General features: G+C 35.1%; 2 protein-coding genes across 3 annotated transcripts in view; one reads left to right on the forward strand and one right to left on the reverse strand.

The window, feature by feature from the left end:
* The first annotated feature begins 749 nt into the window (after nt 1-749).
* Nucleotides 750-20,217, forward strand: decr1 (2,4-dienoyl CoA reductase 1, mitochondrial). 2 transcript variants are annotated; one of them, XM_007228878.4, is made up of 10 exons: nt 750-901; nt 3,345-3,553; nt 4,885-4,942; nt 6,075-6,161; nt 6,321-6,468; nt 8,694-8,793; nt 12,943-13,015; nt 14,758-14,904; nt 18,669-18,731; nt 18,841-20,217. In XM_007228878.4, the coding sequence occupies exons 1-10, from the start codon at nt 836-838 to the stop codon at nt 18,898-18,900; spliced, it is 1,011 nt and encodes a 336-aa protein (XP_007228940.3). In that variant the 5' UTR covers nt 750-835; the 3' UTR covers nt 18,901-20,217. The 2 variants fall into 2 exon arrangements, with proteins under 2 accessions (XP_007228940.3, XP_022529858.1); XM_022674137.2 differs by lacking the exon at nt 750-901 and adding an exon at nt 1,897-2,013.
* A 2,148-nt stretch (nt 20,218-22,365) lies between these two features.
* Nucleotides 22,366-24,557, reverse strand: part of calb1 (calbindin 1) — a 41,927-nt gene continuing 39,735 nt past the window's right edge. The window contains exon 11 of the mRNA XM_022674138.2: nt 22,366-23,307. Within this exon, the coding sequence (XP_022529859.1) occupies nt 23,197-23,307 (111 nt within the window). The 3' untranslated portion in view covers nt 22,366-23,196. The remainder of the gene's footprint in view (nt 23,308-24,557) is intronic.

Consider the following 24,557-nt stretch of genomic DNA (forward strand, 5'->3'; position numbering starts at 1 on the left):
ACACCCTGATGCTGGCAAGTCAGATAAAATCTTGCTTAATCTAGAAATAAGTGGCCCAGTAAATGAGTCAGTGGCAGAATAGGCTGTTTTTCATTGGCAGATTTTTTTTTTCTTTGGGTGCAACCCACATACTCAGCTCCACTGCTCATAACATAAATGCCTTTTTATTACAAATCATTTAAATTAAAAATGAACAGGATTCCAACTTTATAAAATGTATTGCCAAGAAACATTGATACAACAAAGAAATAATGTAATAACAAACACAGTTTGTCATTACTTTTTGTGCTTTGTTTACTTTTGCATAATCCACTGGTGTTAGATTGTTAGATTATATTGAATAAAAAACTCTCATAAATTAAAATGATGTTTCTTTTATATTTTTATAAAAAATTGATTTTTTTTATTATAAGGGTGGGTATTTTCTGTAGGGCAGAAATGAATTAGCTCTAAATTTACTTGTTTTGAGCTTTATCCTGAGGGGTAGTGTGTAGGGTAAGTGAGCAAGGGCTCAAGGTAGACAAATAGTGCTATGGTGTCATCACTTCCTAGTTTCCGGTTGGTGTTTTAGGGGGTGAGGACTGTGCAGAATATGCGCAGCCTGAGCGCAAAAACACAATTTTCCTTATTATTCTTCTGTAATTATTATTGTTAACAGTATTTTTTGTCTGTTGGGTTGTATATTGTGAGCTGCTCGGTTTGGTGTTGTTTGTGTTGAACAGGCGCAGCAGCGAGCTGATATAAATAATAAAAGTCCTCACAGCTGCTGCTGTTTGGTGTCGCTGCTGTTTGGTTTGGTGTCGCTGGTTCTGGTCAGTGGTGATTTTAGGACAGTATGGCGCTGCTCACCAGGTTCACCTGCAGGGCTCAGTCGCTGCAAAGCTGTATCTGTCAGACCCGGGTGAGTGTTTTATTCTGGGGCAGACAGGTTTCTGAGAGGTTGTTTGGTGGTGGTGCTGGTCGTGCTGGCTATAGAGTAACGTTAATCAGTTCGGTTAGCCAGGTTAAATGAATCAGTCTAACCTATAGCTAAGCTTTTACTAGAGTTATAGTAACTAAACTGCAACTCAAAATCAGAACTGTAGCTATTTATCCTCTAACGCTTTACTTTTACACTTGTTACTGTCACAAGTGTTACTAATTACGATATAAAAAAGTTCCTGAACTTGTTTGGAGAAAGTAGGTGAAAGGTGATGAACTGCAGATATGTGAACAGCAGAGTAGCTACAGGTCATTTTGGTACATCTGTGTCAAAGTGACTCAGGAAACAGTTAAGTAAACAGCGGCTAAATTAAGCTAATTAATAAACATTTAAAGCTTTTAATTACTTCTGTGTCTTATATTATTTAATCACGATATAAATAAATGGAGTTCTATTTAACACGACATAAGTAGATTAACCTTCTTGTGTAATATTGTGTAAGTAGCTATATTAAGATTGGTACACAACGCTATTGTTTTCATGATCATTCCGTTTTATTGGGTGCATTAAACAACCTGCTTGCATGTTAAAAAACTGTAAATGACCCTTTAAAAATACTGTTTGTAATCAGCTTAATGACCTTAACTTTACCTGATACAGTGATTTAGCCGATCCAGACACCACATCTAGACTTATGCCACGAGGCTGAAGTAAGGTTTTTTGAAGTTTTTTTTTTGCTCAATGTGGCTCAGATCTGATTTTCTCATGGCTGTGTGAACATGCCAAATCCGATTTTTTTCAAATCAGATTTGTGTCACTTTCATATATGGTCCTAAATCGGATACGTATCTGATCCATGGACATGTGAAATGAATGTGAACACTCAAATCAGACTTCATGCATCTTTTTGCTTTTACGCATGCGCTATGTAAGTTACCTCTCTCTCATACGCACTCATCTCTTGGTGCAGCTGTGCAGCTATAGCTGTAAAAACAACAGAAGCAAACCGCCTGGCCTTTTTTCACCTCCTCGACCTGAACATGAACTTCAGACCAGCTGTTTGCTCTTCACGCCAGCAAAAGATGCTCCACGTATGAGCTACATCCATTTTATCATTATAAAGCTACGAGTCGTCTCTCAAAAATTACGTTTTTTTTTGTTGGTGAAGAAGGTGACGTTTACACGCGTATCAATGTGAGGCGTTTCAGGGTCAAATTCGTACACATTACATTCACATACAGGTCGCCTACATTTGTAAACGTGAACCGTCAAAACAGTCAGGTCCGGTCTGAGTAAAAAAATCTGATTTATTTGCAACATGGCTTGTAATGTGAACATAGCAGTTCGATTTTGGCAGCTCCAGATTAGTTTGGCTCCATATTTGCAGGCTCGTATTCCCTGGCTGAAGTTGGATCTTTATTTGTTCTAGTCTCCTACTTTAAGGAAAACCTGGAATTAGCCTTGCCTGAGCTGATTCTATACTCTAAAATTCCCTGTCTTGGTATGACGTGTTGCTAATTTATTTTTCAGTATAAAATCAGTTTGGGCCTGACTAATTCCAGATTTTTTCCTTAAAGTAGGAAAATAGAACTCTTCATCTGATGTTTATTTGTTTTTTTTTGTTTGTTTTTTTTTGTATAAAATGGCTCGGAATGCCATGTTTCCAATTAATTGCAAAGTTTAAAATAGGGCTGCAACCATTAGTTGATATAATCGACAATGTCGATTATTTAAAATTGACTACTACAAATTTAATTGTCAACTGATCGTTAATTTGTAGCAGTACTGCTTGCAAGTTTCCAAGCACAACAGATATTTACTCACAAAATAATCAGTACCATGTTTCCATGTTTATACAACATCTAGACATTTAAATGCCTTTTAAATCTCGTTCAGTTGTTTCTATTGTTTTTAGAGATAGTGGACATGGCAGAAATAATCGTTGACTAATCAACTAATTGACTAATTGAATTATTATAGATTAGTGGACTACCATAATAATCATTATTTGCAACCCTAGTATAAAATCAGATTTGACCAGGCTAATTCCAGGTTTTTCTTAAAGTAGGAGTGTCCTTCTTAAGAAGTGAATAAATTGTAAAGGAAAATAAGTGTTGAAACATCGTGTGTATAAAATCCCATTTAATGACATGTATATTTAAAATGTTAGTAAACAGCTGTTCTGCTTTCCTTTATTTTAGCTACTTCAGTGTTAGTCTATGAAGCGTTTACATCTCGTAGTTCTGCAGGAAACTTTTTTACCTTTAAATAGAGCTACAATAGCGTCACAAGGTTTGACAAGGTAGCACAATGTACACTGGATTCTGTATTTACTGAGACTCTAGTTTAGTTTTTAAAATTTTTAAAATATATATGGCCAAATAATAAACATGCTGCTGCATTACTTTTCTCTCTGATGCAGTTGTTTGGAAATGGAACAGCTGCCTTGTTGCAGAGCAGTGAAAAAACTGCTCCACAGTCCCGCTTCTTTCCCATCTGTGAACAGCCGATGCTGCTGCCTGGGAGTTTTAAAAACAAGGTGGCCTTCATCACTGGAGGAGGGACAGGGCTGGGAAAGGGCATGACCACCACGCTGTCTTCTCTCGGTGCGGAGTGTGTTATAGCCAGCAGGTCAGTGCTCACCTAGACTTGCATGCAGACACAGAGAGTTTTGTATCCCGGGGTGTCCCAGCTATTTCAATCCAGGGTCCATAAAAAAAGACCAGATTTTGTTTTTGGTGAAAGGGATGCACAGATGTGAGAATTCTTGTCCAATTCAAACATCCAATATTACACAAGTTCGTACCTGCCAACACCGACATTCACATTTATAACTTACTGCACCGCTTAGTCTTTTTCAGCAGACAATAAATACGTCAGGAAGTATTTGTTTGAAATATTGATTTTGACCAATGATTCTAAAGAAGCAATTATTGGCCGATAATTCTGATATCATCATTTATCCCTAGTTATCCCTATCTTTTAAAATTTTTAGTCTGCTACATGTATGTGGTTGGTTGGTTACATATTTGAGGCCTTTTCTTTTGTGAGAAATTAGATATTGGACTGTTAGCAATAAACAATTATGCAATTTTTACATTATAAAACAAAATGCGATTTTATTAGACTTCTGTTCTTTCATTCATAAAGGTAAAAGTAAAACATTAACTTAATTAACTACTGAAACAATAGTAAGAAAATGAACTGATTTCACACAGACAATTATGAAAAATGGTTGATATATGGTTATTCTTGGAAAATTATTAATTAAATTGAAAGAAAAAAATCATTCTATATATTAATAAAAATGACTATTTGATACATAACAGTATTGGAACCTTTTTGATGCTAGATTTAGCCAGTTCTAAAGGATTTCATACAAAAAAAAAACAAAAAAAATGTGCGTTATCATGAGGACCATTGCCTTTACTAAAAACCCTACAAGTTTTGTAAATGTGTAATTAACAATTTAATGAATATGTTTGTGTGGTATGTTTAGTTGTCATTTATTCAGCAGTTACTATCAGTAAAAAAAATCACAGTAATACATTGCATTAATATGTTGTTGGACATTTATGTCTTTAATTTCCTCTGACTCTTGTTGTCAACTAGATCAGAAGGCTAGCACTCTAATCAACACTGACTTTGACCTGGGCTTTTGCATGAGCTAATGGATTGGAGACACCTGTTAGTTGTACACTGTATTATTTTAAAATGACTATATTTTTTTATTAGAACAAATGCATTGTAATTTGCACTGTCTAAGACTGTCTTGATGTGTACCAAAGAGAATAATATAAGAGTTATACCATGACCCGGGTCTTTCTTTGGAAGGTTGGACCATTTAAATAACCATTTATTGCTCTTTTGATTAGGACTGATTATTTGACTCTATAAAATGTCTTTTGCAATAGGCAGTTATAACAGTCTGTATTCATACGTTGGAAAATGTCTGATTTCAGAAGTTTGGATGTTTTGAAGCAAACTGCAGAGGAAATCTCAAAGAAGACTGGCAATAAGGTAAGTACTGGAAACGTAGCAGTTTAGCAGTTAAGATTAAGCATTAAAGCTACATGTAAATATAACACTATTTAAGAATGAAGTATTTGTGGTTTGGTATGTTGTGTTGTTTATTTTATTATGAAATTTTGACATAGTCTTAATAATTAATACTTAATATTCATACAGCAAAAAACTACTAAAAATATTCAGTAAATACTCAGTAAATTTTATGGCATCATTAAGCAGCATGATGTGAGCATTGATATTTTTTTTGCTACTGTTCCCTCCTTATAAAGGTGATTGAAAGCTTTACCCATGCATTTTGGACGGGCTGAGATATACAGAACCATTACAGAAAATGATAGATATACAGGGGTTGGACAATGAAACTGAAACATCTGTCATTTTAGTGTAGGAGGTTTCATGGCTATATTTGAGCAGCCTGGTGGCCAATCTTCATTAATTGCACATTGCACCAGTAAGAGCAGAGTGTGAAGGTTTAATTAGCAGGGTAAGAGCACAGTTTTATTTAAAATATTGCAATGCACACAACATTATGGGTGACATACCAGAGTTCAAAAGAGGACACATTGTTGGTGCACGTCTTGCTGGCGCATCTGTGACCAAGACAGCAAGTGTTTGGGATGTATCAAGAGCCACGGTATCCAAGGTAAAGTCAGCATACCACCAAGAAGGACAAACCACATCCAACAGGATTAACTGTGGATGCTGTAAGAGGAAGCTGTCTGAAAGGGATGTTCGGGTGTTAACCCGGATTGTATCCAAAAAACATAAAAACACGGCTGAACAAATCACGGCAGAATTCAACGTGCACCTCAACTCTCCTGTTTCCACCAGAACTGGAATAAATAATTAAATAATAAATTATTATGGTCTAAAACCAGGTGTTTCCGTTTCATTGTCCAACCCCTGTATGTGGACAAATATAGAAGAGGAATATTACAAGATTTTACATAAGTTCAACTCTTATGTAAGTGTTGGCCTACTCACTTCGCAGGAATTATAATGTTTGGTTAGCAGCATACTTTGCCTGAAGTACAACAACAGAGACTTGGTTTTTAATGTTGCCACTCTGAATCTCTGAATCATGAGTAGTTTTCTGAGTGATGTGTCTGTGTGTATTTTGCAGGTTCATGCTGTGCAGTGTAATGTGAGGGACCCAGCCTCTGTAAAGGCTGCTGTGGACCAGGTGGTCAATGATGTTGGACTCCCTGATGTACGTAGGCTCTCGTTTTTTGCTGCCTGGACATTATAAAACGGCTTGTTTGTCTGTAAATGAGAATTGTTGAAAGAAATGCTGATTGTTACCTGTTGAATGTGTTCTAAATTTACTCTAAAATTACCTCTGAAACCCTGTGCTCTCTTTGGCCCTCAGGTGGTGATCAACAATGCTGCAGGAAATTTCATCTCCCCCACTGAACGGCTCTCTGCCAATGCCTGGAAGACCATAACCGACATTGTTCTGAACGGCACAGCTCTCGTCACCCTCGACATTGGGAAGCGTCTCATCAAAGCGGAGAAAGGTGAGAATAGCTTGGCCTTCTAAAACAAGTCAGTGTTGGCTGCACGTGGTTTCCTTTAGTTTTCCTAATAACCTAGCATTCACTAAGCCATAATGAAGATACCCTGTCAAGAATATATTATAACATTCTAAAAAAATTAAAAATTATTAAGTCACACCACAAGATGGCAGTAAAAGCTCATATTGCAGTTGTATGCTTTATTACATTACGTTACATTTGGCATGTATTATTACATTATTATTCTGGGCATGAAACTGCATTGTTATAGATACAGCGCTGAAAAATAAGATTTTTTAAGATTAAGACGTCACTTCAGTTTCTGAATCAGTTTCTCTGATTTTGTTATTTATAGGTATATGTTTAAGTAAAATGAACATTGTTGTTTTATTCTATAAACTACAGACAACATTTCTTCCAAATTCCAAAAATAAATATTGTCATTTAGAGCATTTATTTGCAGAAAATGAGAAATGGCTGAAATAACAAAAAAACATGCAGAGCTTTTAGACCTCGAATAATGCAAATAAAACAAGTTCATGTTCATAAAGTTTTAAGGGTTCAGAAATCAATATTTGGTGGAATAACCCTGGTTTTAATCACAGTTTTCTCCTCCACCAGTCTTACACACTGCTTTTGGATAACTTTATGCCACTCCTGGTGTAGAAGTGTTCAAGAAGTTCAGTTTGCTTTGATGGCTTGTGATCATCCATCTTCCTTATCATTTTTAAGTGGTCTCTTATATATTTTCCAGAGCTATATATATATATTTTTAAACAAATACATGTTAATATTGCCACAAGACGGATGTTTTTTTTTTTATTTGATCTATATTTCAAGCTAATATTTGAAGATGTATTTAATGAATGTTTAGTTGATGCTGGACCCCTGCTTTCAAATACCTGGATTTTGTAGGGTAGGGTGACTTGATATACATGGCTTATTTACTTATTTACCACAACCCACAAAATCAAAATTAACAAAAGTGTTATAGAAATGGATTGACTTTTGTGTATATGTTTGACTATTTTGTTCCATTAATGGCAAAAAAGGTCAAAAACTGTCCCAATCACTCTTAAGTCACCTTACATAAAAAATACTGCCCAATAATTAATATTTCTGTGATGTTTATATGTTGTTTATATATATATATATATATATATATATATCTCTATATATATATATATATCTCTATATATATATATATATATATATATATATATATATATATTAAAACTGTAGTACAGTTAAAACTGCACGTTTCACTTTGCATATTACATATATTTTTTAAGTTTTTATATGTAAATTTTTTTTTTTAATGCTTTTGTTAATAAGATAACTCCCAACAAGAAAAAAATTAAATCTTAAATCTGAAGGTGAAGGCTTTTTGGTTTTCATGAATAAATTATGAGGGCATAATAAAAAAAAGATAACAAATAATTATCCACACTAACTGGAGAATATGAAAAACTATAAATTGAAATAATGGAAAATGTTATTTTATTTTATTTTAAAAGCGTTTAAACATTTCGCAAAATGTTCTTAAAATATTAATGAGACCACAGAAAAGCTGCGCACTAAGATTGCCTAGTTTAGCTACTGATGCAGTGCTTAATAATTTTATTAATACAGTGAAGAACAACTTAAAATACTCAGTAAATACTTTTTTATGGCATCATAATGTGAGCATTGGTATTTCTTGCTGCTGTTCTCCCTCCACAGTTGACAAGTACTTTGAGTCACCCTTAAAGAATATGCTTTACACATGCATTTCTGGAAAGGCTATGATTTTTATGGAATGATATGTTATTAAATGTTTAATAATACATCTCGTAACCATGTGTAGGAAAAATATATTAAAGTTTGTGGTACATGCATTTGTTATTTGCAAGATATACAAATAGATTTTTTTTTAGATTCAGGAGTCGAATGCAACCTCTTCTGATTATTTTGACCCTTTTCTCGCCTGTGGATTTAATAATTAAAGGACATGCAATGTGAGATATGATATCTCTGTTCCAGCTTAATGGAGGTCTCTGCTGTTGTCTTCTATTGCTGCTGTTCTGTTTGCATGGTTGACTTTGCATCTATAACTGGAGCATACATCACTGCAGCTTTAATTGAAAAGGCCTCCAGGCATGTGTAGATGTTACTGGGGTAGTTCCTGCTTGTTATGCTTATTATGGATTTCCATCAGTGTAATACTCCTTTATTGCTGCTTTTTTCAGGTGCAGCGTTTTTGGCCATCACCACAATCTATGCTGAGAGTGGCTCTGGGTTTGTTGTGCCCAGTGCATCTGCCAAGGCAGGAGTTGATGCCCTTTGCAAGTAAGTTAACAATTTAATCAGGTAATAATGCATTATAATGTATAGTAATAATGGGATCATATTGATATTACCAGGTCACTTTTTTGTTGCTGTTAGATTTGCTAATTTTTTCAAACCAATTTTGATTATACATTTATTAAATCCACAAAAGTTATATTTTTATCATTGTTTGATTTAATAATTAGAAGTATAATATGTAGAATTGCTTAATGTATTATTTAAATGACCTGGTATTTTTGTGTCATAACAAAGATTTTTTATAATGCACACTTTTCATTTTCTCAACTAGTAAAATCTTAAAATTATATGATGGTCATTTTTCCACAATCATTTGTACAATAACTAGACCCACTATGAAAACTTTGAACCCACAGTGAACAAGTAAACTGGATGTAAAAAAATATGCATCACAACTGAGGGTGTACCATATAATATTTTACGCATAATAATATTGCAAACATTTTTTTTATATCGTGAACGACATTATACCCTGAAATAACCTACCATATCACCCACCCCTAATTATATCATCAGGGTACTACTTTTTTTTTTTTTTTTTTAAGCATAAGACAAAATCACACTTCTCATTTCCCATTATATATCTACTAGAGACTGATTATATCTGTCAAGTATATTTGGAGTGCTGCATTATTCGTATCATGATCTTCTGGATCATTATAGAAATGATAAAAATTCATATTTTTTTATATCTCAGTTAGGGGTATGCAAGATCATATCATATGCAATAATAACATTTTTATTTTTTTGCAGTAGTGTTTTTGTATGTTTTAATTGTTTTGAGCCATTTTGCCCACCCAGCATAAATTGTATGTAGTGAAAACACTGCTAAGAACATAAATGAAAAAAACACACTTAAGTAAAGATATCCATATGATTCCAATGTCATAATTAAGTATAAATAAGTAAATCTAACACTTAAAAAGTGAAGGCATGATGTTTTTTTTTTTTTTAATAAAAAAACATGGTCAAATTTAGAAAACAAAATCTAAATTTATAGGGACAAAAATAAGACATATATATTTGTGTAGCCTTGTGTGACTGGTATTTTTTTAGGTGAATAAAGGTCACACTGTCAAAATGTCCTGCAAAATATGCCTAGTGTCCTAAAATTTGGAAGACTGCATAATGAAGAACAAAGGCCGTGTTGCTACCTCCTGCAACTTGATGCACAGACGACGGTTAACGGATCAGTAATGGAACTGTAGCAGTCTCTTGTCTCGGAGCCGAGAAACATGCTCTTGTTTCATACATGTCTGCAGAGCTAAGAATAGGGGCCTCGCTATTGATTTTGCTACAGCATTGCTAGAAAAAGACGGATCACCCACAATGACAAAGTTGCTTCAAGAGACCCAGCTGAAGAATGTGGAGTGTATGTAAAACAATTTAGCTACAAGTGAGTCTAAAATTAGTAAAAGAACCTTGTTTACCTTTAAAGAACGGATGTGCTTTTAGAAAAGTTATGCTGATTCAAAGTCAACTCAGAATTACGATGCAGCAGAGAACACATCAACACAAAACTGCATTGGTTTTAAACTCCTATATGTCTCCCATGCTCTGTATTGTCTTAAATTATATCTAATCTTTTGCGATCATCAGACCTTCTGTATACAGTACACTATATTGTCACTATATTAAAGTATGCACTCGCCAATCTAACTCTTTGAATTCAGGTGTTCCAATTTCTTCCTCGGCCACAGGTGTGTAAAACCAAGTACCTAGGCATGCAGACTGCTTCTACAAACATCAGTGAAAAAATGGATCGCTCTCAGGAGCTCAATGAATTCTAGCATAGTACTCGAGATAGGATGTAGCACCTGTGCATCAAGTCCAGTCATGAAATGTCCTCACTAATAAATATTCCACAGTCAACTGTCATTGATATTATAACAAAGTGAATGTGATTGGGAATTCCAGCAATCAGCCACAAAGTGGTAGAACATGTAAAAGAGGTGCATCTTGGGTGTATTTACACTTGTATATTTATGTGGTTTGTCTTTATCCAAATATATATATTGTGTTAGCAAAAAACAAAATTCCAACAAACAGTGCAGTTTTAGTCATAAATTTACCTTAATGATGCTATTTTAATCATAAATTTGTCAGCCAGTAAGGCTGTCCTAATGAGGAATTTACCACAGCAGTGCAACTCAAGTCATATGTACCTAAAAACTAAACTTAAAAAAAAAAAAAAAAAACACTCTTTTGGTAAACAAACAAATGCTAAGGCTGAGTTAGCATAGCTAATGTTATTGTCCTAGCCTTGTACAGCTTGCATTTTTTTTGCTGGAAAACAACCAGTTTGTGAAAAGATTAACTATGCTATTAAATATGCTGCCCTCGCACTGCGTTCTGAAGAATTTGCAGGACTAGACAGCTAGCTAACCCTTCATCTTTAAATTACTCCTCAAGGTGTACTTTCTCCATTTTAATTGAAGAATCAGCAACATACATACAATACTGGTTGGTAACAACAGGTTAAAAAGACAAATGATGTCCAACACTGAGGAAACAAGGCTCCACTGCAAATTCAATTAGATTTTATTTATATAGTGCTTTTTACAACAAAAGTTGTCACAAAGCAGCTTTACAGAGAAAAACAGGTCCACACCTCTTATGAGCAGCACCACAGAGATGCCAATTTTTATGGTGACACAGTGGCAGAGAAAAACTCCCTTTAAGAGGAAGAAACCTTGGAAGGAACCAAGACTCAGTCAGAGGAATCCATCCTACTCGGGTTGACCGGCTCAGTACAAACAAATAACAAACAACAAACAAATAACAGAACAAAACAACAGAACAGAGAGATAATGTAAGCTATAGCTAATGTAACAGGTACTTATTTATGAATATAAAAATGTGATGGGCATTACTATAGAGCTATGGCTAATATAGAAACAGAGACAGCACAGGAAGTAGGCTGGACTACAACTTGTGCAGTTCCTGTTAACAAAATAGCCACTAGGTGGCAGCATCTGACTGCCAGAAAAGCGGGTTGCCCTAGAAAATGAATGAAATAATGCATTCCTTAGGAAAGACGGAACAAAAAGTGAGCTTTGAGTATTTTTATATTAATTAATTTGTACAAGGAAAGCCAGTTGGCTCAGTTGCTGACCACAAGAGCGGCTACTAGCACTTTGCCATGATATACGTGATAAACATTTTTTATACACTAATATATCCCTTACAGTTTCAGGTTGTGGTGTATTGATTGATTGGTATAATTCACATGTATATTATACCCTGCAATATCGTGCCATATAACCTATTCTTAATTACCACGTCCGGCTACTACTTTTTTACTACTTATTTTGAAAAATTCACACTGTTCTCGTTTCCCATTATATATCTACTAGAGACCGATTATATCTAGGGTTGATTATTTATTTTTTTGTTGATTCATTATTTTTTATGAGTATACGTAAACATTTAAGTGCCATGTGCAGTGCTTATGTGACTTATTCCAGCATTTTTTAAGCTGTGTTCAGTTACAGATATGAATATGTATAGTCTTTTTCTTATAGAAAATAACTTGATTTTTGTGGAGATATAGTTGTATAACAGTATGGGTAGATTTTCACCAAGAGGCCACTGCAGTTTAACTAGACTATTTAAATCTAATGGAAAAGGCCTGGTTCTTGAGTAATGGTGACACGCTCATGCTCTATTGCCGCATTATATGTAAGCTCCAATTTTATGTAATCTAATTCCTCCTGTAGGAAATTGCTCAGCCAAAAAATGGCCCTGCAGAGAGCCTTTATAACGAGGAAAAAAAGCTTTTTCAGGGAATAATTGTGAGTTTCCAATTCCCTTAATTTCCGCCCTGTTATCTTTGGACACAATCGAGCACATATGTTTTTTCTGATTGGACTGTCCATTCTGTGGATCGGATCCCATGAGCTGGATCAATTTACCTTGGACTGACCCCCAAAACCTGCTCGCGAAAATTTGTTTCCTCCACACCCTCGCTGAATCTTGTCACTATTGTCATTGTGTTCCAACAATAATGGGAAAGTGAATGGTGTCCTGGAGATAATGGCAGGCAGAAGGGGGAGTGTGTGTGTTTTTGAATGAAGGCGGCTGAAGACAGATTATGATTCTGGCTGATTGTGTTTGCTTGTGTGCCTGTAGGTCTCTGGCAGCCGAGTGGGGAAGATATGGCATGAGATTCAATGTTATTCAGCCGGGGCCAATCAAAACCAAGGTATCACATGTGTGATTGAAAATGTGTGCTTGCAGAGTGAAGGTGAAAATATTTTTTACCCACTTTTCCTACATTATGGGTAAAGATGTAATATAATATAGCAGATTTACATTTTTATGGTCCTGCTGCCAGTTTCTCCTTTTTAGATGTTCTATTTTTAAAATATTGTGAAGGGATATTGGGGGAAAAATACTTCTTAAATACACAGTGACAAATTGGCAGTTTGCATAATGATAATGCATTTATTTTATTACATTCCTAAAAAATAAGTACTTCTTTGTTCTGTAAGAAAATCTAAGATAAATATTTTAATTGTAATGTCCAGGCTCTTTACGTTATATTAATGGGTGGTAAAACTAGCTCATATTATTAATAAAATATTTTCCAAATTACATTTATATAATTTATATAAGTGATTTTTTTTTAATCATTTTAACTGGCTAACGAACAATTTTGGCCATCATAGTTTCCAAGAATATTTTTTACATGGATATTGTATGTGTGTATATTTACACAGGATAAGAAATCTCAGCATAAATGAGTGAGATGGGAGTGGCTACTTCATTTACGCACTGCTGTCCTATACACCTCAGTTTAAAAATTAGCAGCTACAAAATTACTTTTTTACCCAAATGAACACGACTTAAACACATTGTTCATTAAAAAAATAATAATAATTTAGAAACTAATCTGGAGATTACTATAAAGGAGCCAAAAATGTTTGTATTTTGTTTGATTCAAAGGGAGAACCACTTTTGGTTCTCTTAAAACATAAAAAGTTTGATCAAAGGTAATGCCACAGATAAATCACCTTCTGGAGTCAAGAGGACAGTTGGCCTCACTTTCTCTGGTTGGGAAGAACAGCTGTCCCTCTACAAAATACTCAATTTGAGATCTAGCCAGTTTGGGAGGCTTTTGGTGGCTGTAACAGATTTAGTGGCAGTAATGTTCTCCTCCAAGCGTGTTCAACTGTGTAATAATGTTGCAACAGCAGCAATTTTAAAAGAAGCAGTTGATTTATCTCTGTGTGACTCCAGCATTGGTGACATCGTGTGACTGGGAGCTCTAATGCTGCCATCAAGTCCTCCTTGGAATTTCCTGCTTACGAGTTTGGAGTTCGTAATTACGACTTCACATGCGTTTAAGTCTTTTTTGGAAATGGTCACGATTGAAAATTATTTTGTTTCTACATTTGGTTCATTATCATAAAAACAGGTTTCCAAGAGAATGAAGTGCATGCATTAGGTGAGGGATGTTTATCCCATTAGAACCGCGAATCATACTAGACTTTACTATTTTTTTCATGTATTGCTGGTGATTTTTATTAGATAATAACAACATGCAGGTGTTGAATGGTTTCACAATAACAGAAGTTTAAGCAGATTATAATACGAACTGTCTGCATACATTTCTTCACTCCTTGTTACTGTCACGCCCCTAAATGGGAAACTCTGGTCTTTTTTAGTTAAAAATCTCAGTTTCCCACTGGTAAATACGAGTTTGTGGTGGCGTTCATGTGCTCTCCTCTTGAAGGCAGCATAATTACTGGGTGGAAACTGGAAAATTGGTAAATTTGGAAAAAATAAACTCTTAAATTGGATTAGAAACTGTACAGTACTTGTTATTTGTTGTTTAAACTTAAGTCAGTTTTTATTAAGAATATAGCATATAATCATAACTTAGAATGAATTATCATCAATATTTGATAAACTCTTACCCTGTCTCATCTGTGCACTCTGAAGGGGGCTTTCAGCCGCTTGGATCCCACTGGCAAGTTCGAGGAGACGATGACTGATAGGATACCGGTGGGTCGACTCGGTACTGCAGGAGAGATTGCCAACCTAGCTGCCTACCTCTGCAGTGACTATGCCAGCTGGGTGTCGGGTGCGGTGAGTGTGCTCTGACCTTGTGCAGAAAAAGAGCTGCTGTGTGTTCTGTATAGCTCACCTGCTGACTCCCCCTCAGGACCTCTCTGCTTTCAGCCACAGGGAGGGAGAGAAGGGCACAATCGCTCCCTCTGACAGGGAACGCAGGGAGTTCGTAGGAGCAGAGAGGACACTTTGAGCATCTGTACTACAAAAGATTGTGCCAACAGCCCTTCAGCAAAATTTCATATGACCAAACTTCATATTTGGCATATCTGTACATGTTAGAGGTGTAAAGGTACAGAAAATTTACGGTTCGGTTCACACCTCGGTATAAACCTACAGTTCAGTACGTTTTCAGTGCGCTTGGTTATAAAAATAAAGAGGTTGGGCATTCTGTGTAGCCTCACCTTTATTAATTTCATAATAACAATGGAACTTCATTTTAACCATGTTTTGTTTTACACTCCTCTGTATGATAATAAAAGTTTACAGTCGGCTCCAAACTGAGAAAAAAAAAAAAAAAACCTTCAGTAATGGCTTTGGACCTGTCCGATTTCACATCTAGAGGCTGCTTCAAAGCAGTGAGAATAAGTAGATAGGTAGAATTAACTTTTTTATTAGTTATTGATTTGTGGTCAAATAATCAAAATCTAGATAAAAATATCAATATTATGGATAATATTAGTAATAAAAATAAAGACAGTTAAGCAGTTATAAGCCTTTGAACTAAAATGGCAAATTATTAGGTTTGTACACTGTCAACATGTATAAATGCAAATTAGAATTTGCAGACCGGCAAGTTTGTTAGTTTAATAATCAATAGACTTTATAAAGTTTATTAATAAATGCTAAAAGTGCATAGTAAATACAAAGAGACAAACACATAAGAAGCCATGGCAGGAAGTTCAAGAAGACTTCTCTGTACAAAAAATAAAAATAAAAAATTGGAAATAAAAACATAATCTAGCCTAGATTTTTTTTCTGTAACTGTTTGCCTTTTGGAATTATGTAAAAAATGCAATAGTTTTCACAGTTACCATAGATTCTCAAAGCTGTGCATATTTTTTTTTTATTGCAAAACATGATGTCATGACATACCAATAACCATCTTCTCTAAAAGTGGTGGCAAGACAAAAAAGTGAAAATGTGTCACATGATCTGCATGTCTGCAGATTAATCTGATTGGTTCATTACACTCAAACATACTCTCTATTAAACTGTGCATTAATGAGCTATTAAATTATTTAAATGTCAAAAGTCAAGCTCTTCTGAAGTGTCATTGCAATGGTTGCTGTGATGCTCAAGCCAGACATATTAAAATGTGCCTTTTAAATGCTTTTACCTTTAAAACAAATTGCACCCAAACTGAATTAGCCGACAGGAATGAAACTCAGTGGGTAGTCATTCCAGATTGTCACATAGTGACATACATATTTATCTTTGAGCAGATTCGAATCTGTGGTCAGTGCCAAGATCCAGAAGGCCTGGTTTCGTGGTGAGGGGTTCACCACATCATCTTTAGTCTATAAAACAGGCACTTTGGCAGCCCGGCTTATATTAATGAGGTTCTGCTACCAGAATACTCACTTGGGTGCGCTATTTCAACAGGACAATGCTTGTCCAAATACTGCTGCTGTCTCAAAAGCATGTTCCTGAAAACCTTTATATTTCTTCCAAAAGCATTGCAATCTGAGACTTACTTATGGGTGCAACTATTTTTGCCTATATTTCCTTGACAATAAATGAAAAACTAGCCACCAGAAGACAATATACAGACAGACGTTAAGCCTAGTTGAGGGCTAGTTTTCTTTTCTGCGGGACAATCTCCTGTCAGAATGCTTTGTACTTAAAGACTTTGCTTAATCTCTGTCCTGGAAACAGGCCCTGAGTTTCTGAACATGCATAATATGTTGATTAATCCATTTCCCAAGGACACAAAAATCCATTTCTTGTGATTAGGCAATTTACCACCGGACCATCAGGTGGTATTATTGTGGGACAGTGTTGTTATGAATCTTTAATGGCTCATGCAAATCAGTGGGAAAGAATGGTAGTGCCACACATCACACAAGCTGCTGAACATGACTGTAATCCTTGTTTATAAATATTCTCATTCTGTTTAGCCCTAAAATAACTGATTAAAATGTTCTTTATGAACTGGTTGGCATTCTGCATTAAAATGCACAGTATAGACCCGTACAGTTATGAATATTGATTAACTAAGCTTTTAAAATGTTTAAATATGTTTGTACACTCATCATCGACAAATATCTGTATGTGTTGATCAGTAAATATGATCATAAGATGCCCATATTAGTCTAAATGTTTAATCATCTATTGTTGCTATTTTGTCGTCTTTTCCGAATATCATTGCAATCTGGCAGTTTCCTTTGGGTGGTACAATTTTTGCAAAAAATTATGTTTTGTTTTTTTGCATTTTTGCATTTCTTATTAGATGTGCATTTTTTTAAATTCTTTAAACATCCCAATATTCAGTAAAATACTTTCAGATCTGAAGGAAGATGCCTAGGTGGTCATTGCCTTCAAAGGCAGCTTCCTCGTTTAGCAGTATTTTAACCCATATGGGATCTTATGAGGCAGCACGTTCGGGAGACGCTCTGGAGTCAGCATACATCATCAAGTCTAGCTCACTGTGCTTATGAACTAATTTACTAATTTAAGTTATTAACCAATAGCAGCAGCAGCTATTTCTCTTTCCTTTGCACTTCTGCAGCAATGTACTCATTCAAATATTACAGATAACCTTAAATATTCATGATTTATTTTAATTAAAACGCTTTCTGTCACTTCGTACACTTCATAAACTTTTCCAGGTAACAGTTAAACTTTTTACACTGTATGATCACCTGACACTGCTAGCGCACCAGCAGGGTTAGCTTAGCATGGTAGCAGGGGTTAGCTTATGGTACCAGCCACATATGGTACTCTGGCTAAAGCGTTTAGCTTCTCCGATGAATCGGCTAACCGGCTAAGCTAAAAAAAACAACAACACAGGAAAACAACTTAAAACAGTGTAAAAAGTGCTAGTTTGATAAACACATGCAGCTGGGAGAGGAAATACAAAGGAAAATTACTTACCATATTTTTCACACTATAAGGTGCACTTAAAATTCTTTAATTTTCCCAAAAATCGTCAGTGTGCCTTTTAGTCCAGTGCGCCTTATGTATAAATTTTACCAGTCAAATTGTAAATAGCAGTAAAGCCACTATGCTAAGGTGCAGTGCTATACAGGAGTTTCAGTTTAGTTCTCCAGCACCTGAAGTAGCATTAGCATTAGCCGCTAACTGCTATTTCTCCATTCAGAGGTATAGTGTCCCTTAAATTTGCCTTATAATCCAGTATATTGTGTATCCAAGCCTTATATATGAAAATAGATCACAAAATAGACGTTTATTGATAGTGCGCCTTAAAATATGGCGCGCCTTATAGTGCAAAAAATACAGTACATTTGTAACAGAAACTCTCCCGCAGTGCAGACTCCGTTTGCCATGTTTTTAAATCTGAGCACTGGAACTCTGAGCTGGTGAAATGCCTCATGGGATTGCCTTCGCCATTAAGGCTACATCAAACCGTGCCTTCAGAATTGGAGTAAAATAAGGATGCTGCCTTCAGAATGGGACAATCTTTTTCTCGAGAGCAAACACATGTTGCCTAAATATGCCTTCAGAATGAAACACAGCTATAGTGTTATGGTGTACCTCTAATAGCTTACCATAAATGTTTATTCCTAATGTGTATTTCCCACATTTCTCTTTCTCTATAGGTCATCAGAATGGATGGTGGTGAATATGTGCTCATGTCGGGTGAATTTAATGAAATGAGAGCCGTAAGTATTTTAGCACAACACATATACACAAAAATATGACCATGTATCTTTAATATTCACTGGCTTACACTGTTATCTCTACATGTTTTGCTTTATTTCGTTTTTACAGGTCACAAAAGAGCAGTGGGATGTGATGGAAGACCTGATCAGGAAAACAAAGGGATCGTAAAGGCTCTTAAGAATGGAGCTGAGTTCAGTGCCTGTGAACACATTTTATATACATACGTCTCCACATCAGTTCATTTCATTCATGCTTATTCCACGCAAGATGACGATCACATGATTAAACGTATATCGAACAAGCTAACAGTACTCTCTCAATCAGCATTATGTTGGGAAACTTTTTGTATTTTGGTACTTTAGGTCTCATTTATATGGTTGTGTATTTTTGCCTGCTGTTTCTCAGACTGTATTTGAAAATGGCCTTTTTTAGAAAACTTAGTTCTGAAAGTGCTTAGTTAAATTTAATTATAATTAAGATTAGCAAGTTTAGTTTGATAGATGATTTAAAGACTTGCACTGAATGTAGTTTGTAGGAGAACTGCCAAATCTAATGCTGAAAATGTCTCTACTTTTCGTATCTACATGTAGAAAGTGAAATGTAAATAAACGTTTAGAGAGTTATGAATGTAAAATGAATAAAATGCAAATATTTCTAGCAGCCCAGCTTCACCTCAACTCACCGTTTTCAAAGCAATAAATACATAATCAAATATTGGTTCAGTGTGAGTAGAACTTTTTTTTTGTTTTGAAAGTTGATTGTACAAATAATAGTACGTACAAAATGGTGGTGTAGCCCTTTTTTAACACATTTTTATATCATTAACCTCAGAAGGGAACAGTTAAGCAACATGTGTCTTGTTCGTGCTGATGAGGTTGTTTATATATATATATATATATATATATATATATATATATATATATGTATGTGTCATATTCTTCCAAATCAGTGCCATTTCTCTCCCCAGGAAATTACATGTTTAAATGTGCACACAAAATAACTTTAAAATACATTTTATTATTAACCATAGTGTCTTGTACATTGACCTTATTGCAAAAGTAAGATATGTAAATAAATATGTAAACTTAGAACACTGAAAGAATAGCATTTGTTACCTGCCCCCACTCTCTAACTGTAAACTTTACCATGGAATATAATTATTAAAATCCTTCAGAGATTTTTTTTTTCTGCAATTTTTTACTCCAAATCGCATCTATGCTTTAAAAATATATTTTTCATAATAAATCAATAATATTTAATTTAAAATACACATTTTACTTGTGTCCCTGGGTTTCAGTCTACAACAGGAAGTTACATCAGCTGGTTCTTCTGAAGATCACAGGAAAACCAAAGTTAAGTTCCCTCATTATTTTTTTCTGTATATCTGATCTTATTGTAACTGTGACTGAGGAGGTCAGTTTTAACACTCTGTGCTGTTACCTAAATTAATTCTTAGATATTATTTGTTTATTTTAAAGTACATTTTTTTTTTAAATCACTAGTTCACTCAGTGTCCTTATGCTATATTTCATGTTTTTGCTAATTCTATGCTTAAAACTCAATCCTGTTACTTTTATTCCTGTTACTCAAAACATAAAAAGTAACAGGAATGAGTTTCAGTAACAGGAAGAAGTTCCAGTAAAAAGAATAAGTGCCATTAAGAAGAGTGATTTTTTTTTCTTGAAAGAAAATTAAACATGCTTTTTAAATGTCATAAGTTTTGTAACCATCTTCAGCTTAGAAACCTTGTAAAAAATAATAATTAAAGCTTCTGGAGATTGACCAGTACATGTTTTGAATAGTTCAAAATGTGTGTTTTTAGATTCAGAATTGAAAAAAAAAATCGCAAGAGTTACAACAAGCAAATGGCACCCATTTGGTGAAATGACCCACATACATTTTGCAGTCTATTTAAGTCTAGTTATCGTACAATATATAGACATGACTTTTTTGGGTGACCTAGGTAGTGTTATTTACTCCTTAACATGTTGTGATTGCATTATTATGCTAGATTAATGCAATCCAAAAGTTTCTATTTAAAATGTAAAATTGTGATAAATCTGACATTATAACTCTGTTCCATTTGGCCCAATTCATTTTAAATAAGCTTTGGCACAGAGAAGATTCTGGCATTTCTGGATAGTGTTGACATTGCTTTTTTTTTTTTTTTTGCATGATATAGTTCACCATCCAAATCACAAAGGTGAGTGAAAGCTGTGTCCACATACAGTGATTTCTCATGATCCTGTGCAGTGATATTCAGTACAGAATGATGCCTGTTTTTAATACAGTGCCCATGATGTCCCAAAGATCACCAGCATCCAGTATTGACTTGCCTTTAGATTTTCAGATTTTCTTTTCTTTTAATTATTTTATGTACAGTAAGTGGTGTAAATTGTTCTGTAATTTTAGACATTTTTTTCCAGACTGGTAAACCTCTTCCCATCTTAGCCCCTGACAGAAGTCGCTCTTGTTATACCCAATGTGAAATGCACCCAAATGAAAGGCAAATTAATAGGCAAATATAATCTGCCACTTCATGTAAAGTATGAACAGTTCAACTTCTTTTTTTTTTTTTTTTCGATCATCAAAAAGTTGTAATTTAAATGTCATTCTAAAAAGAGAGGAAGCCCTTCTTAGGTAGTGCAGAAAGCACCTTGCAGAAAGCCTTCCTGATAAGGCACCTCTGTACCTTTCACAACTCTGCAGAGGTCATCAGCTCAATTATAAGATAAGATCATGGGATGTCTTTACTCCAAATTATTCCAACACCAATTGCATCTCTAGCTCAGATCTTGATGTGTATTAGAACCCTTCCTGAATGTTTTGCGATGTAGGAAAAGCACATGCAGAAAATAGACTTCCTAGGTAAGAATATATTATATGTACGGACAACAGTTATTATTTCTGCAATATATATATTGTTATACAGGAATTTTAATTTGAATTTGTCAGAAGTCATTGATCCAGCATGTAATGGTATTAATGGTAATTGGATATTGTAAAAATTTGGAGTAAATTGAATGATGGTTCAGTATCACTCTTGTTTATTGATTTTAAAATGGCCTGTAATAAGCAGAGCTTTTGGGGCTCAAGGGGCAAAATAGGATTGGGCCTAAGACTAACGAAAACTGACGCTTAAGCCCTATCAGAACAGTACTTGTTTCTCAGGGGGACATCTGTGAAAAATATTTCACACTTCTACTCTACTAGTGATCAAACTGTTGCATCCAGACTGCAGTAGAAAAAAACAGGAGCACCAGTGATTTTTTTGGCTTTCTCAGTCACATGACATCGCTATTGTTTTTACGTGGATCTCTGTGGAAACATGGCAGTGGACAAATAGCTGTTTTTTTTAAACAAGAGGTGACGAAACTCATATATGTGACTCTGGACGGGACTAAAATTACCTGCGCACCACAGAGTTCAGCAAAAAACTGTAGGTAATTCAGCCTGTAATTTTCTTAGTTTCGGACAGGAATAAAATCACAGAGGACTCCCCATAAAATAGCAAATTACTGAGAAACTAATCCCGTCCGGATAGGGCTTCAGTGTATGTGCATTATGTACATTTAATCACAGAAAAAGTCTATATTACTCAAAATCAAACAAAAAACAAACCACACACAGGTGTGAGTTCAGTTAGCGCTTTAATAAGTTATAGTATCCTGTTACACAGTGTCTCTGGTGGTTGGCATAGAGGCGCATGTCATTCTTTACAGTGCAAACATGTTGATAGGAGTTTAAAGGGTGGGCCGGGGCGATGCAGTTCAGGAAGATATAGATTGGGGGGGGGTGTGTGCTTATAGAGTCATTAATGCCTCACTGCGGGGTGTGCCTTCAGTTGCAAACATGCACTGCAAACATAAATTTAGCCTACTGGAGATTACACACAGGTATTTTCCTATTTCACAGTTTCATCTCACATCACATGAAGACCATCCACATTCCAGCTAACACTTTATTGCTTCTGCTACAACATTATAGATAGGTAGATCTTTTTTTTTTTTTACTGTGAAGTCATTCCATTGTTCTGTGTTGGCATACGATTGGACTACAGATAATACAGATGGATTTCCAGTACTCTGGGTTTTGGGGGGGGGGGGGGGTCTCATCTCTGCCATGGATGGGGTCATGTTTTAATATATGTATTATAGTAGTATTGTACAGGGTTTCGGGTCCTTTTAAATGTTACATCAGTCTCATCTTTACAAAAGCTGTACATTTAGAAACTGTATAGAAACAACAGGTTGAAAAGTATGTGCCACCGGTCTCCGGACTATGTACCTGCGTACGCTCGGCCTGTAGATTACATGATTCCCCAACGGAAAGAACAGAAATACATCCAGTGTGTCTAGCTATCTTCACACATGGGGCGAGTGAGCAGAGAGCTGTGCTGGCGGTGTTATGGGCATGGAGTAGGATGGTGGAGGGTTTAGAGAGAAGTCTGCTGCCCAACAAGTCTCACATTTCTTCACACAACACCAGCGCCAACTCCGTTCTGTAGAGCTTCCCGCCGTCAGACAGAGCCATGATGGCCTTCTTATATACCTGGATTTTACCGATTTCTAGAACCTATAAGACAGAAGAGGGTCTATAGTGATTTACAGTTCACCACAACTGTGCGTAATGGTTAATTTATAAGTTACTGTAGCCTTTCTGTCAGCTCCAACCTGTTCTCTGGCCATTCTCTGTTGACCTCTCTCACCAACAAGTCATATTCATCTGCACTGATGTTTTTTCTTTAACATTTTAAGTAAATTCTAAAAATCATACCACCCTAAAATGTCTATTTAAATGAACTGGAATCACATTTTTCCTCATTCTGAGGGTTGAGGAACATTTACCAGTTTTTTATAATTTAATTAATGACATGCACTGTGATCAGTTAATTTAAACTGACCTAGACTTAAAAGCTCCCTTTATATATCTTACAAACCTAAAGCTGTCACAGCTCTGGAAAAAATGAAGAGACCACTTCAGTTTCTGAATCAGTTCATCTGATTTTGCTATTTATAGGTATATGTTTGAGTAAAATGAACATTGTTGTTTTATTCTATAAACTACGGACAACATTTCTCCCAAATTCCAAATAAAAATATTGTCATTTAGAGCATTTATTTGCAGAAAATGAGAAATGACTGAAATAATAAACAAGATGCAGAGCTTTCAGACCTCAAATAATGCAGAGATATTTCACCACAGTTTTATTCATCTTGGAATGTTCTCCTCCACCAGTCTTACACACTGCTTTTGGATAACTTTGCTTTTGGATAAATTCAAGCAGTATATTTCCAGAGCTGTATATTTTTATAGCTGCACCTTTATTCACCTAAAATTCACCTAATAGAAGACGCTCACACATGCCAGAGGTTATTATTAGCAGATTCTAGACTGCCTTAATATGTCTTAAAAAGTAACTGCACTCTAAATCTAGAGTCGAGTTTTTTACATTAAAAGCTAGAATATGTTTCTCGGTTACAATAAAATAAACCAGTCCTGATTAAAATGCTTAAAAATGAGACGCGAATATAAACAAAATTTAGATATTTAATCTTATTTTGATCAAAAGTTTACTTGGTAAATTCAAAATAAATTAATATGACAATATATTCATTGATTTTTGTATGTATTTTTGTAATTTATATTTTCCAAAATGGTGAACTAGCCATAATGGCTATGAGCTAACTGGTGATGCCAACTGTTTTCCAAGCTGAATTAATGGCTAATAATAATAATAATAATAGTAAAAGCATTTATTCTTCAATTGTGTGATTATGTCTGTGTTTATCACATCACAGAAACCCTATGGTCGTAAATATCTC

The sequence above is a fragment of the Astyanax mexicanus genome, chromosome 6, assembly GCF_023375975.1.
Source record: "Astyanax mexicanus isolate ESR-SI-001 chromosome 6, AstMex3_surface, whole genome shotgun sequence".
In the NCBI taxonomy this organism is placed as follows: Eukaryota; Metazoa; Chordata; class Actinopteri; order Characiformes; family Acestrorhamphidae; genus Astyanax; species Astyanax mexicanus.